This window comes from Dipodomys ordii, unplaced genomic scaffold (genome assembly GCF_000151885.1).
Source record: "Dipodomys ordii isolate 6190 unplaced genomic scaffold, Dord_2.0 Scaffold56, whole genome shotgun sequence".
Lineage (NCBI taxonomy): Eukaryota > Metazoa > Chordata > Mammalia > Rodentia > Heteromyidae > Dipodomys > Dipodomys ordii.
This window is the reverse complement of record NW_012267272.1, coordinates 3,682,414-3,697,554: the sequence shown is the minus strand read 5'-3', so window position 1 is coordinate 3,697,554 and position 15,141 is coordinate 3,682,414. Positions and strand designations below refer to the sequence as shown.

The 15,141-nt window shown below is 39.2% G+C and overlaps 1 protein-coding gene across 1 annotated transcript in view; it reads right to left on the bottom strand.

The window, feature by feature from the left end:
• Positions 1 to 15,141, bottom strand: part of Nup205 (nucleoporin 205kDa) — an 80,072-nt gene that overhangs the window by 10,164 nt on the left and 54,767 nt on the right. The window contains exons 27-33 of the mRNA XM_013021548.1: positions 14,626 to 14,893; positions 14,424 to 14,522; positions 11,457 to 11,605; positions 9,781 to 9,972; positions 8,243 to 8,364; positions 5,343 to 5,481; positions 3,175 to 3,301 (exon numbers count right to left, since the gene is read on the bottom strand). Coding sequence (XP_012877002.1) covers positions 3,175 to 3,301; positions 5,343 to 5,481; positions 8,243 to 8,364; positions 9,781 to 9,972; positions 11,457 to 11,605; positions 14,424 to 14,522; positions 14,626 to 14,893 — 1,096 coding nt within the window. The remainder of the gene's footprint in view (positions 1 to 3,174; positions 3,302 to 5,342; positions 5,482 to 8,242; positions 8,365 to 9,780; positions 9,973 to 11,456; positions 11,606 to 14,423; positions 14,523 to 14,625; positions 14,894 to 15,141) is intronic.

Here is a 15,141-nt window from a genome sequence, read left to right as displayed (position 1 = left end):
GAATGGGACGGTGGCAGAAATCAGGGCTTTGGAATTCTCCAGAGCAACATAAAAATGGAGATAGAAAACATCCCAGTTCAAAAGCCACATTGCCTAGGAAATGCTATACTACCAGTGTTATCTATGGGATTTAGGAGAAGTCAACCCTCTCTGTGCCTCAGGCACCTCACCTGTAAAGTGTGCACATTATTAAGACTAAGACTACTGTGTCTTCAAATCAATTAACACATCAGTATTTAAAGCAGTGCCATGAGGCTGGGGATAAAACTCAGTGCCTAGCATATACAAACCCAGCACCACAAAGAGACAAATAACAAAGTACTTGATATATAACTGAAGGGCAATGAAAGCATTTAGACATTCATTCATTCGTTTGATTTTTTTTTTTTTTTGGTCAGTTATGGGGCTTGAACTCTGGGCTTGGGCACTGTCCCTCAGCTCTTCAGCTCAAAGGAAGTGCTGTACCACTTGAGCCATAGCGCTACTTCTGGGTTTCTGGTGGTTTATTGGAGATGAGATAAGAGTCTCCTGGACGTTCCTGCCCGGGCTTTCTTTGAACTGTGATCATCAGATCTCAGCCTCCTTAGAAGCTAGGATTACAAGTGTGAGCCACAGGCACCTGGCCTTTTTTGTTACTGTTGTTTAGTATACTGTCATATAATAAAAGAAAACAAAATACAAAAACTACATGGCAACAAACACTAAAATACAACTTACAGGTTGGGGAATCAGTGGTAGGGCAGGGACCACAGGCTTAGAAAAAGCCTTCCAGGACTTCTGAATAGACTTATCTGTTGTACTGGTCACAGAACAGCAGTAACAGACTATAACAAACAAGTCCCTGCCCAGGGTCTGCTTAGGGGACACACACACACACACACACACACACACACACACACACCACACACACACACACATCACATACACACAGAGGCATACCCATACTCTGTCTTCACACCCAAAAGTGAGGTGGTTATCCACTTAGTCTTGGGGATGAACTTGAAATGCTGCTGACATCACTGGCTTGATTCTGGACTGCTTGGGGAGGTAACCATCCTCCAGGGCACTATCAGTCTCAGTCATGGCTGTTGCTCTAACAAGATTATCCACCCCTCTAAAGCATCAGAAAAGCAGCCAAGAAACCTCAGATGTTACCTTCATCCTTGCAGTCTAACCTCACTGAATGCTGCTTTGGGGTTTTTTTTTGGTCGGTCATGGGCCTGAACTCTGGGCCTGAGTGCTGTCCCTCAGCTCTTCAGCTCAAGGCTAGTGCTCAACCACTTGAGCCACAGCGCCACTTCCAGCCTTTTCTGCTCATGTGGTGCCAAGGAATTGAACCCAGGGCCTCATGCATGCAAGGCAAGCACTCTACCACTGAACCACCTTCTCAGTCCCCCACGCACACACTTTTTTTTTTTGGTCGTGGGGCCTGAACTCTGGGTCTGGGTACTGTACCTCAGTTCTTCAGCTCAAGGCTAGCACTCTGCCACTTGAGTCACAGTGCCACATCTGGCTTTTCCTGCTTATGTGGTGCTGAGAAATCAAACCTAGGACCTCATGAATGCAAGACAAGCACTCTACCACTGAGCCACCTTCCCAGCACCAAGGTTTTGATTCTTGTTTTCTGCTTTCTTCTTGGAAGAGGAATCTCATTTTCTTCCCATCCATGATGTTTTCCAAATGACGTGTTCGGGTCTTTTTCTTGCTTCAACTACCTGGTGAAACCTGACTCCTTGCTTCTGGTGTTCTCCACGCTCAGCCAAGAAGATGGAAGGGATACAAAGTTCTCCTAGATATTCTATTTTCTTCTGGTGTTGGTACTGCCTTGCACTCGCTAGGCTGGCACTGAGCACATAAGCCTACCTCTAGTCCTGCTTTTTGCCAGTTATTTTGAAGAAAGAATCTAGCAAACTCTTCTGCCTGAACTGAAATAGCTAGGATTACAGGCATGAGCCACCAACACCCAACCAGACATTACTAAACATTACAGGATTTAGGAAATTCTTTGAATTTTTCACTAGAGAATTTAGGAAATAGATATTTTTCCTTGAGAACATGTAACATAAATCAAAACCACTAAGAAAAACAACTAAACAAATCACTAAAGGACAACCAAAAGAAAAACTCATGTTATAAAATATTATCGTAACAACCTGAAAATGGAAGAGAATCATGTACCAGAACCCACCACTTAATCTTTCACATTTAAGGAACTGATTCTTTTTTTTTTTGGCCAGCTCTTCAGCTCAAGGCTAGCATTCTACCTCTTCTTAAGCCACAGTGCCACTTCCGGCTTTATCTGCCTATGTGGTGCTAAGGAATTGAACCCAGGATCTCATGCATGCAAGGCAAGCACTCTACCACTCAGCCACCTTTCTAGCCATAAAGACTGATTCTATACTCATACATAGTAAGGAAATTATATTGGAAATAAAGTAACAGGAAGTCTTTATTGTAATCTTTTTTTCTTAGCAATAATGACCTTTTAAGAACTAGCATTTCTGAGCTCTTACAATGAAGTATTTCCCTACAATTCAGCAATTCCTTTCATATCTCTTCAATTTGTCTTGAAACTACTAAATTCATGTAATATTAAGTAATTGTTTTTCTAAAAGCATGTTCTCAAAAGTTACCTCTGCAGTAGATATGTTTCTCTCTCCATGACAAAAAATGTGCAATATTTGAAAAGCTATTTTTCAAATGTTAGTATTTTATCGTTTCTAGGTAATGAGGTTTTTGAATGTATTAATTATTTTCCTTGAAATTTTTTCAACTTTCATAAGCAAATAATTTTGTGTGCCAGTCCTAGAGCTTGAATTAAAGGCCTGGGTGCTAACTCTGAGCTACTTTTGCTCAAGGACAGCATTCTATGACTTGAAGCACAGCCTTACTTCTGGCTTTTTCTGGGTAGTTTATTGGAAATCTTGCAAACTTCTCTGCTTCGGCTGGCTTCAAACCATAATCCTAAAATCTCAACCTCTTGAGTAACTAGGATTACCAGCATTCAGTTCACATAACATTATTTTTATAAATATAAACATGATATAAAGGCAGTTGGCTCAGCAGTACTAATTTCATATGAAGCCAAAGATAACTACAAAGTAACTAAAAACTTCATTCTATTGTTTATGTGCATTCTCTAAAGACATATTAATTCCATTCAACACAACTTACCAGGAAGTGCAGCTTTACTTATAATGCCTGTCAGCAGAGCCAGTTCCTGCAAAGAGCCAGCACTCACATCCTGACAGCGAAGGATTGCTTGTATGGTATCAGAATGGGAAATGAGAAACTGCAACACCTGAGCCAAGGATCAGGACCAAGATGAAACAGAGGTCAGAATAGAAAACTGTATTATAAACAGATCAATTCATCTTTCAGTAATGTTGAAGCAAACAATTCAGTGTTATGAGGAAGAATAAGAAAACCAAGTGTTTCTTGTCTTGAATAGTTTACTTCAGAGAACTAACTAAAGGAACTAAAATTTGTAAGAAAGCTAAAGAGAACTATCTCAAGGTCTGTAAGCTAATACATGTAGAGGCTTTTATAGAAAAATAGAAAAATGTAACATAACTTGGAAATAATGACTAAAAATACTTATTTTATTTCTTTTAGTGTTTAAATTAAATAAAAATTTTAAATGAGTGGAAAATGGCCAAGAAGTGCTCTTATAACATCTGACTAGTGTGACCTAGGGACAGTGCATAAAATCTCTTGCCTCACTCTCCTTTTGATGTGGTAAGAACAAAGGAGTCATAAATGCTAACCTCTGAACTCTGGCCTTTCCTTTGGCAATCAGTAGCACACCACCATGGAGACAGGATTCTCCCAGAACTTTCACACAGAAACATTTCAACTAGTCTGCAGGCTCTACAGACTAACCCAAAGCAAGCTGAGCACCCGAGGAACTGTGTCCACCTTAATTTTTCCATAACACTCTCAGCCTCAGTCCATAATTGATGTATGTGGAGATAAGCAATCCAAACTCTTTTTAAAGATGTTTTGTAAGTGATTCTGCTAGTCAATACAAAACTGGCACCAGGGAACCAATATCTTGTGTCAATATCCCAGTTCTACTTTAAAAGTCTTAAAGAAAAACGCTGGAAGTCTTTTCCAAAGAGTACTTATGTGTGAATGGGGTAAAATGTCACTTAGCCTATGGTGGTGCCCAGTATTGCTGGATCATACCTATAATTCTAGGTACTCAGGAGGCTGAGATATGAGGATCAAGGTTTGAAGCCAGCCTAGACTGAAAAATAAGTGAGACTCTTATCTCTAACTACTGAAAAAGCTGGAAGTGGAGCTATGTAGAGCTACCCTTGAGCTAAAAGCTTAGGGATAGCGCCCAGGCCCTGAGTTCAAATCCCAGTAAAGAAGGAAAGTAAGAAGGGAGGGATATCGAAAAGGGAGGGAAGTAAGTAAGCAAGGAGGGAGGGAGGAAAGAAAACAGGGAGGAAAGAAACAGCAGCAGCAGCCCTGGTAAGATAGGTCTGAGTCTAATGGCAGGGAAAGTTGACAGGACATAGTACCTGAGGGCATCACAGTCTAACAAAGCAATTGAACAAAAACACTAGATTCATGCAGTCCAAGTTGGCCTCAAAAGTATGAATCGCCTGTGTTACTCCCAAGTTATAGGATTTTAGGAGTATGGCACCACGCTCATTGTTTTCTTTTCCAGAGGCACACATTTTGATTGCTTGCTTTCTATGTCAGGATTCTATTAATTCATACATATGTTTCATTTTATGTTTCATTCATGTAAGAACACAAAAATGAGCATGTAGTTCACAGTCAAGGGTAAGGAGCCTATCTCTGCTAAAAACAGTAGGATTACAATGAATTCATTTAAATTTTCTATTCACAAGACTCCTGCATTTCTAGGAGGATTTTGCATTACATGGTTTATTTTTGCTGAATTTATCTTTCACTTAAAATTTATTAGAAGTAGGACTGGGACATTGGCTCAGTGGTAGAGTGCTTGCCTCACAACATACATGAGGCCCTGGGTTCTATTCCTCAGTACCACATAAGAGAAAAAAGCTGGAAGTGGCACTGTGGCTCAAGTGGTAGGATCTAGCTTTGAGCTGAAGAGCTGAGGGACAGCGCCCAGGCCCAGAGTTCAGGCCCCACAACCAACAACAACAACAAAAATTTATTAGAAGTAGAAACTTAATTACATTTTTTAATCTTTAAGTAGTTATTCAAAGGGGTTACCATTCAAGAAGTTAGTTTATGAATACAATGAATGTTAATTGATGTCACCCCTTTTATTATTCTCCTTCATCCGTCCCAAACCAACCTCTCCATCATTACATGGTTTCTAAGCAAAAGATTTATCTTACCTGCCCTGCTGCCTGCAAGTGCTGGGCCATACTGGATGTAAGAATGACCTGGCACAGCTGGAGAGCTGGAAGCAGAATCTGACGGTAGCGATCCACAGGTGTAGGGATGAACATTGGGGGATCTCTCACGCCAAACACACTTGATTAATTTCAACCAGAGAGAACAACATTACAAAATAAAAGTATGTTCTTAGCATCCCCTTACCATTTACGTGGCACATGAATCATAGACAGCTGACTAAGATGCAAACACATTAATGGGTACTCTGCATTCTAATATACATTGAAGGTTCAAAGAAATCCGTACCTTTTCTAAACATTTAGCTTAGTAAAAACAGGGGTATTTGAATTTGGAAACAATCAAATTTTGAACTAGGGCTTTGTGTGTTTTAGACAGGTGCTCTATAGCTAGATATATCTCCATTCCTACTAGCTCTATCTAGTTAGATTTTCCTAGGCTGGCTTTGTACTATATTCTAATCAATCTCTACCTCCCAGGTAGCTAGGATTATAGTCATGGAGCCACTAGTGCCTAGGTTAATGATAGAGACTGTAAGAAATACATAACACAAAGCTACTTTCTGCCTAGCACATTGGTGGCTTATGCCTGTAATCCTAGCTACTCAAGAGGATCATAGTTCAAAGCCAGCCGGGACAAGAAAGTCTGTGAGACTCCTATTTCCAATAAGCCACTAAAAAACTGGAAAGTGGAGCTGTGGCTCAAGTGATAGAGTGCTAGCTTGAATTTCTTTCTCTTATACCCAAGCTAAAAACAACTCTAAACTAGTCCATTATAGAAAATAAAGTAAGGTTCATATAAAATAAGCCTTTAAGATTAGGTTTTAGCTGCCTAGGTACCTATTGAGAGGAAACAGAAGCAGAATATAAAAAGAAATACCACATGTTGAAATGAACTACTTAACTTGTGGATGAGGATGGGAGGGGAAAACTGGGAAAGCAGAGGAGGGGTTGTCACTATCCAGAAAGAAATGTATTCTTTACCTGACTCATGTAACTGTAACCCCTTTGTACAACACCTTTATAAAAACAAAAAAAATTTTTTTTTTTTTTTTTGTGAGTTGTGGGGCCTGAACTCTGGTACCTGACTGCTTTCCCTCAGCTCTTCAGTTCAAGGCTAGCACTCTACCACTTGAGGCACAGCCCCACTTCTGGCTTTTTCTGCTTATGTGGTGTGGTGCTGAGGAATTGAACCCTGGGCCTCATGCATGTGAGGCAAGCACTCTACCACTGAGCCACCTTTCCAGCCCCAATTTAAAAAATTTAATTTAAAAAAATAGCAAAGAAAGGCTTTGCAGAGACAAGTGATGATATACCATGAACGTATTTATGTTAGTGAAAACAGTAACTTTCATCTTTTTTTTTTTTTTTTGGTCATGGGGCTTGAATTCTGGGCTTGGGCGCTATCCCTAGCTCTTCAGCTCAAGGCGAACACTCTACCACTTGAGCCACAGCACCACTTCCAGTTTTCTAGTGGTTTATTGGAGATAAGAACCTCATGGAGGGGCTGGAAAGGTGGCTCAGTGATAGAGCACTTGCCTTGCATGCTCGAGGCCCTGGGTTTCTCAACACCATATAAGAAAAAAGCCGGAAGTGGTACTGTGGCTCAAGTGGTAGAGTGCTAGCCTTGAGCTGAAGGACAGCGCCCAGGCCCAGAGTTCAGGCCCCACAACCGAACCCCCCCCCCAAAAAAAGAACCTCATGGACTTTTCCTGCCAGGGCTGGCTTTGAACCGTGATCCTCAGATCTCAGCTTCCTGAGTAGCTAGGATTACAGGTGTGAGCCACTGGCGCCCGGCTTAGTAATTTTTATCTTTTAAACCTTAGTAAGCAATGTCAAAAACAATTTTCCTCCTCCTAAAATAATATAGTCATGTAGTTAAGCTTGGGGAAAGTCAAACATTTAACTTGTCAATGAATCCTCTCTAAATAATTGCTAAACCTACTACCAAGTCATTTATTAGAAGGGAATGTTGTAGAACACATAATGCTGTAGTCATGTAGACAAAAAAATAAATTCTAGGGCTGGGAAGGTGGCTCAGTGGTAGAGCGCTTGCCTTGCATGCATAAGGACCTGGGTTTGATTCCTTAGCACCACATAAGCAGAAAAAAAAAAGCCAGAAGTGGCACTATGGCTCAAGTGGTAGAGCGCTAGCTTTGAGCTGAAGAGCTGAGGAGCAGCACTAAGGCCCAGAGTTCAGGACCCACAACCGGACCCAAAAATAAATAAATAAATAAATATAACAGAATTCTCCATTCAAATTGAACTAAGAATCTGCTGAAAAGCTTGAAGCTTGAAAATAATTTTATTTGAAGTTAGAACCTAAGCAACAGGCAAAATATTAAAATGAGAAAAATACATATAAACTCAAAAAAATCTACTCAAACCATGAAAAGGAAATCTACAACAAATGATCATTTTTTCTGTTTTTTACGATAGGGCCACACTGGGTAGACTCACAATGATGTTCTCCCTGCCTCGGCCTCCCAAGCACTGGGATTACAGGTTTGAGGGACCACACAGCAACAAGCCATACTTTTACCATAATACTTTCAAGTATTTACAGTTATACAGTATTACATATGGTTATAGTATTATAGGCCTTTTTAAGGCCTCTGTAAAATATGTATTTCTATGGAACTATAAAAATTAGAAGTCTTACCAGATACCTACTTATTACTATTTACCCTCATCAGCAACTTGTATTTATTAGCAAGTGATAACACATATAAACAACCAAAAATAAATAAATAAATAAATAAATAAAATAAATAAAAAATGACAGAGCTATAAACCGGTAGCCAAATTATATTTGGGCTTTTTTTCACCTTCATGAACCCTTTACTGGGCATTTAACCAAACTAATCTATATGGATACTTACCCATGTGGGTCTGTTTCTGGCCGCATGTCATAGACTTGGCATTGTGCTAGTCTCACAATCACCCCAGATCTTAGTAGCTCTAAAGAGCCCTGCTGTATCTTAGCCACTCTTGTGAGAAAGGCCTACAGAGTTATGGAAGGAAAACTGTCACTACAGAAGTCATATCCCAAGGGCTTCATGTAAAAATGACAACTTTCACAGCATATTGCCCACCTTTGGTCACCAATGAAGAGAAGTTCTGAGCTAGCTACACATACACTTCCCTCCTCAAAAGATGTTCATGAGCACTCAGTAATACATGCCTACACATGGTGCCTTGAATGAATTAATATCCAGTTAAAACTCTAGTTTCTGTCTTCACCATTTGCCCTTACAGAGGCAGGGTCGTGTCTCTCTTGTTCATAGCTTGTATCTCTAGTACCTTGATCTCTATTTGGTACGTGGCATTTACTAAATACATGAAAAAAAAAATGAACAAAGACAGAAACAAGAATTCGAGAACAATCTAAGATTTCAGTGCGTCCATCAATTGTGACATTTAAGTTTAATATGAAACAAACAGATTTGAAGGGAAGAAAATAATCAAGTGTTTAAAAGCCTATGTTCAAAAGTACAAAAAAGGAAAATTGGGGGAAGTGAAGGAATGGGTAACCTGTCCAAGAAGCACTATACTCATTACCTGATTTAGGGAATTATAACTCCTTTGTATAATTCCTTACTAATAACAATTTATTTTTTTAAAAAAACCAAAGTATAGCCAGGTGCTGTGGCTCACGCCTGTAATCCTAACTACTCAGGAGGCTGAAATCTGACGATCATGGTTCAAAGCCAGCCCGGGCAGGAAATTCAATGAGACTCATATCTCCAATAAACTACTCAAAAAAAGCCAGAATTGGTGCTGTATCTCAAGTAATAGAGTGCTCATCTTGAGCAAAGGAAGCTCAGGGACAGCGCTCAGGCCCAGAGTTCAGGCCCCAAGACCAGCAAAAACAAAAACAAAATATATAGACGCCAGATACCAGTGGCTCACATCTATTATCCTAGCTACTCAGAAGATTTGAGGATCACGGTTTGAAGCCAGACTGGCAAGAAAGTCTGTGAGATAACTACCAAACAAGTCAGAAGTGAAAATGTGGCTCAAATGGTAGAGAGCTAGCCTAAGCAAAAGAGCTTAGGGACAGGACAGTGCTCAGACCCTGAATTCAAGCCCCAGAAGCAGAAAAAAAAAAGTAGAAACAGTAAAATGGAATTTTCATTAGTCAAAACTATGGTAGTAACCTGATGGTTCTCTCCTCACTTCTTGGAACACTACCAGGGAGAAAGCAGTCCCTTATCCAATGAACCCTCCACTCAGGATCACTCAGGACACCTTTCACACGCTCATAAAATACATTCCTCAAACAGATTAAAACTCCTTTAAAATGATCACAGCTGATATAACAGATAGTCAAAACATGCACATTAGTTTTCCTTAATACACTTACAGACCCCAAAGGAAATAAGCTGATGCTCTCACATCACATTCCATGTAGTCTTACCATTTTGGATTCATAAGTATAAAGGGCCTTTAAAAGAGGAGGCTGTGGAGTGAGTAAGCTCTGTAAATTACGATCATCTTCTACCAAGCTGTCCACGAGGACCTTCAGATAGCCACTGTTACTGAGATACAAAAGCCACTGTTGCTGCTTATCCACAGAGACAATCCGATCAAGAAGAGCCAGGGCCAGCATCTAAATATAAAAAAAACGAATTAATCCAGTTCCAAACATGCTGGTAACTATCAAAATCAACCACAGTCATTGCCTTTTATCTGGAGATCTTCAGATCTTTTCTAACAAGGAAAATGGTTGCTTCTCATAGAATTTCCTTAATTATTTGAGAAGTTTAAAACTGTAAATATTCAGAATCTTGATTTGTTAATAAAATTAAAACTTTTCAGGGTAAAGTTGTATTTTAGTAACAAAACTAACACATTAAAATAATGACACTAAGTATATTTTAGCTGAACCCAGACATTATTTATTAAAAGAGAAAAGGACTTGTTTTTTTTTCTAAACAAAACAAAAAAAGCCGTTATTTCTAAAATATTATGTGATAACCTACCAGGAATTAGCAGGTTACATATGAAATCCTAGGTACTCAGGAGGCTGAGACCTGAAGGTCAAGGTTGAAAGCCACCTCAAACAATAAAGTCTGTGAGATTCTACTCCAATTAACCAGCTGGACTGGAGGTGTGGCTCAAGTAGACCAAAGGCCATGAGCAGAAAAGTCACATGAAAGCTCAAAACTCTTGAATTTCAGCCCCAATCTGGCTTAAAAAGAAAAGAAAGAAAAAGAAAAGGCCTGGAGATGGTGGTTCACACCTGTAATCCTAGCTGCTCAGAAGGTTGAGATCTGAAGATTGTGGTTCAAAGTCAACCCAGGCAGGAAAGTTCATAAAATGCTTATCTCAATTAGCCACCAAAAAAAACCAGAAGTAGAGTTGTGGCTCAAGTAATAGAATGCTAGCCTTGAGCAAAAAGAGGTCAGTGACAGTACCCAGGCCCTGAATTCAAGACCTAGGACTGGCACCAAAACAAAGGGAAAAAAAAAAAAAGAAATACATAATCTAATAAATATAATTAAAGCATTTAGTCTATCTTTTCCCAGTGTTTATTCTATGCATAAAAATGTTTTAGAAAGCTTAACATAATTGAGATTGCTAGTTTGTATTTTAATCCTACTTCTTAAAATTGTTTTTTAAAAACATGATTTTATCAGTATGCCAAGACACTTTAAAGAAACATAAATGCAAGTTCCCCTATACAAACCACTAGGGCAAAGAAAAATATATTCAGTGTAAAAGTAATTCATCCAGCAGTCTGTTAACTAAAGATAGTTTTTTAAGGAGAATACTGTTCTTTCTACAACTGTTGTTTTAACAGCAATCTCAAATTATAGAAAAGAAAATCCTCCTATACAAGTAATTAAAGCTAACAAAAAAATGTGGCCAAAAAAATAACAAATTCTCAGGATAAATTCTGAGTTAATTAAAATTCCAAACAGAATTAAACAAAATAGAAAGGAACAAAATAACACAAGTGTATAATTAAAGCAAATAAACAAATTCACTATAAAATAGTATGGAAAATCATTCTCAGCATACAATTTGAACACTGATCCCATTTATACCGTCATAAAGACAGAATAATTATTCATAAGAAAACTACCTTACCCTTCCAATCTCGTGCCCATCACAAGCATCTCGACAGACCACTTCCATGAGGGCAGCCCCATAACTCTCAATTATAGCTATGTTTTCTCGCTGTAATTTACTAAAAACATCTTCAGGGGCTGTCAGTCTTTCCCACATGGTTTTCTTAGCTAAAAGGGTTAAAATAAAAAAAGGAATTCAATAAAACATAGCTTAATGCTAGAGACATGGCTCCAGTGGAAGAGCACTAGCTATGTGTGATCAAAACTTTATTCAAACCCTAGGAAAGAAGAAAGAAAAAAGAAGAGAGGGATAGGGGAAAAGGAACAAGAAAAGAGGTGGGAGGGAGAGAGGAAGGGAAGGAGGGAAGAAAGAAGGACAGGCAGGCAATCCTTTGATTGCTGAAACAGAATTGGTTTAGTAACTGAGTAGATTATATCTAAGTAACATAAACATCCTTTCAATTATTATATTTAACAAAGAGCCACTACCCAGAGACCATGCAAGTGAACTTTAAGAAAATAGCCCATATACATTATGCATGTACTTTAAATTAACAACAGTTTCAGGAAATGGACAAGGTATTCTTTAGGAAATTTAAATTAACTGTGCACTATATTCATCCTGTTAAATTATCTGCTTCTATCTTTTATTAAGAGCTTTGAGAATTTAACTAGAAAAGATCAGGTATATCAGGTACTCGAGTACAATGTAAAGGAAATCTTCTCCCGCCAAAATCCATTTTAATCTGAAATACTTATTAGAACTAGAGCTGGATGGGCTGGAAATGTGGCTTAGTGGCAGAGTGCTTGCCTAGCATGCACAAAGCCCTGGGTTCAATTTCTCAAACACAACATAAACAGAAAAGCCTGGAAGTGGCTCTGTGGCTCAAGTGGTACAGTGCTTTCCCAAAAAAAGCATAAGGGAAAATGCTCATGCCCTGAATTCAAGCCAGAGGATTGGGTGCTATTCAAGAGGCTGAAATGAGGGTCTAGGTTTGAAGCCAGTATAGGCAGGAAAGTCCATGAGACTCTTACCTCCAATTGACAAGTAAAAAGCCAGAAGTGGAGCTATGGCTCAAGTGTCTTGAACACAAAACCTAAGTTACAGCTCTCAGGTCCTGAGTTCAAGCCCCAGCTCTGACATCAAAAAAAAAAAACACATCAACTATAAAGGCAATTTAAATGTACAATGATACTAGTATGATAATATATTCCAGTAAGACTCTTGTAAACCAAATAATGTGATGCCCTAGAATGGATGGATGGATAAATTATTATTTTTACTCTCTTAGAGAATGTGTACAATATTCTGCTTGGTAATAATTTTGCTAACTTGATTAAAAAGATACCAAAAAGAAAGAGAAAGAAAGAAAGAAAGAAAGAGGGAAAGAAAAGGAGAAAGAAAGAAAAAGAAAAAGAAAGAGAAAAACCCATACACTTGGGTGTGTGTGTGTTTTTTACTCAAGACTAGCACTTTACCACTTGAGCCACAGCTCTACTTCCAGCTTTTTGTTGGTTAACTGAAGGTAAGAGTCTCATGGACTTTGCTGCCCGTCTGGCTTCATACCATGATCCTCCTGAGTAGCTAGGATTACTGATATAGCTCCCAGTAACACTAGGTATTATTTATTTTTAAGAGGATTGATTTTTGGTTAAAAACTCCCTTGAACTAGTTGGCTATTTTTACTAACCTTAAATATATTCAGAGACAATAAGTGGGCAATATACTTGTATAAATCTACCATTTGGCTATTGTTAATTTATAAGGAACTACCTGTAATAGATAATCACAGTAAGACTAAAATGAGATAAAGTAGATTTTTAAACAGTGTTTTTCAAAAATAACAAACTCTAAAGAAGGACACATTAAGTCTATTATCAGAAGTGCCTTCTGCCAAATTCTTAATAAATAACAAAATGACTGACAGAAAACCATACACACAGATCTGTTACAGTTTGAAACTTTTTTCATGCCTGGCAATCAAAGATTCCACAATTTTATTCTAAATTAACATGCTAATTGCACTTGAGACAGCAGCCTTTGCAAATTGTTCATTGTTGCTTTTTGAGACAAAGCCTCACTATATAGCCCAGGCTAGCCCTGAATTCTAGGGTCTACTGCAGAAAGAACTATCTGCCTCTCGAGTGCTATGATTAATAACACCTTGCTAAGAGCATCAAGTACACATGTACTCTTGAAGTGCTCAATGGGGCTGGAGGTAAGTGAAACAAAATATATAAAGCTAAACTATTTAAGGGTTTCTTTTCCTTATAGTACTCACTCGTCTTTGTAATTCTTAAATACTAAACAAGTAACTTCGTCTTTATAGAGTACACTGGTGATTATATGAAGGCTCAATGATTATAACTGGGTTTAGCCAAAAGATGAAAATTATTTTTTCTGTATTGGTATTTGAACTCAGGACCTAGCAAGGACTCTACCACTTAAACTGTGCCTCCAGCTTTTGTTTGCTTTAAGTTTTTCTTCCCCCTGCTTACAGGATCTAACTTTTGACTAGGGCCAGCCTCACGTGGTGATCCCCCTACCTATACCACCCAAATACTGAGATGACAGTAGTGCACTATCATGCTAGGCTCATTTGTTGAGATAAGTCTCACTAAGATTATTCTCCGATCCTGAGGCTGTCCTCAAACTACAATCCTCCGCAAGTAGCTGGGATTACAAGTGTAAGCCACTGTGTCCAACCTGATTTTTCTTGTGCATGTGCTGGTCTTAGGGCTTGAACTCAGGGTCTAGCTGCTGTCCCTAGACTTCCTTCCTCAAGGCTAGCACTCTACCACTTGAGCCACAGCTCCATTTTTGACATTTTTTATTGAAGGTAAGAGTCTCATGGACTTTCCTGCCCAGGCTGGCTTTGAACTGCAATTTTCAGATCTCAGCTTCCTAAGTATGCCCAGCCTGGTTTTTATTTTTAATGTAACCATCTGTAAAAACCAAGTAAGTTAGGAATCATTGTATTCTTACCAGCTTCTAAGGTATCTGGTTCGTCTGGTCTCTGAGCAATCTGTAAGTAATAAAGCAGAGAGCCATACAGGTGAGTTCTCACGCGTTGGAATCCACCACCTGTAGAGAGCACAAAAATGTAGTCAAGTAAAAGTCTTTGTTGAAGGAAAGTTAAAACAATGACAAAGCTGTAATTTATACGTGTTTGGGAGTGGGGGCATACCTGTCTTCAAAATGAAGTCTAAAAGTTTCTTCAATATGATGTGAAGTGAAGAATCTCCAATTGAAGCAAACCCCATGAGGGGACCCTCAGTTGGTAGAGGTGAGGCGAAGGAACCATCAAGCATAAAGGCATACTGGGTGTCTCTGGGGCCTGAGCCCAGAGGCTGCTTCTGTTCTGTGCGCACGGCCTGGCTGAGGTGGGCGGTCAGAGTGAATACGGCACCCGCAATCACGGGCATCAGTTCCTGAGCTGCTTCATCATCCAGAATCTGCCGGTCCAGAGCAAGTCACAGTGAGGATCCCACTTTGAGCAATGGGTTTTAGAAGCATTTAGTTTCTGCACTATTACAACAATAAGAATATAATGGAAGTATTCAAAAGAAAAAAAGCTGGGGCTGGGAAGGTGCCTCAGTGGTAGAATGCTTGCCTTGCATGCCAGAGGCCCTGGGTTCGATTCCTCAGCACCACATAAGCAAAAAGCCGGAAGTGGCGCTGTGGCTCAAGTGGTAGAGCGCTA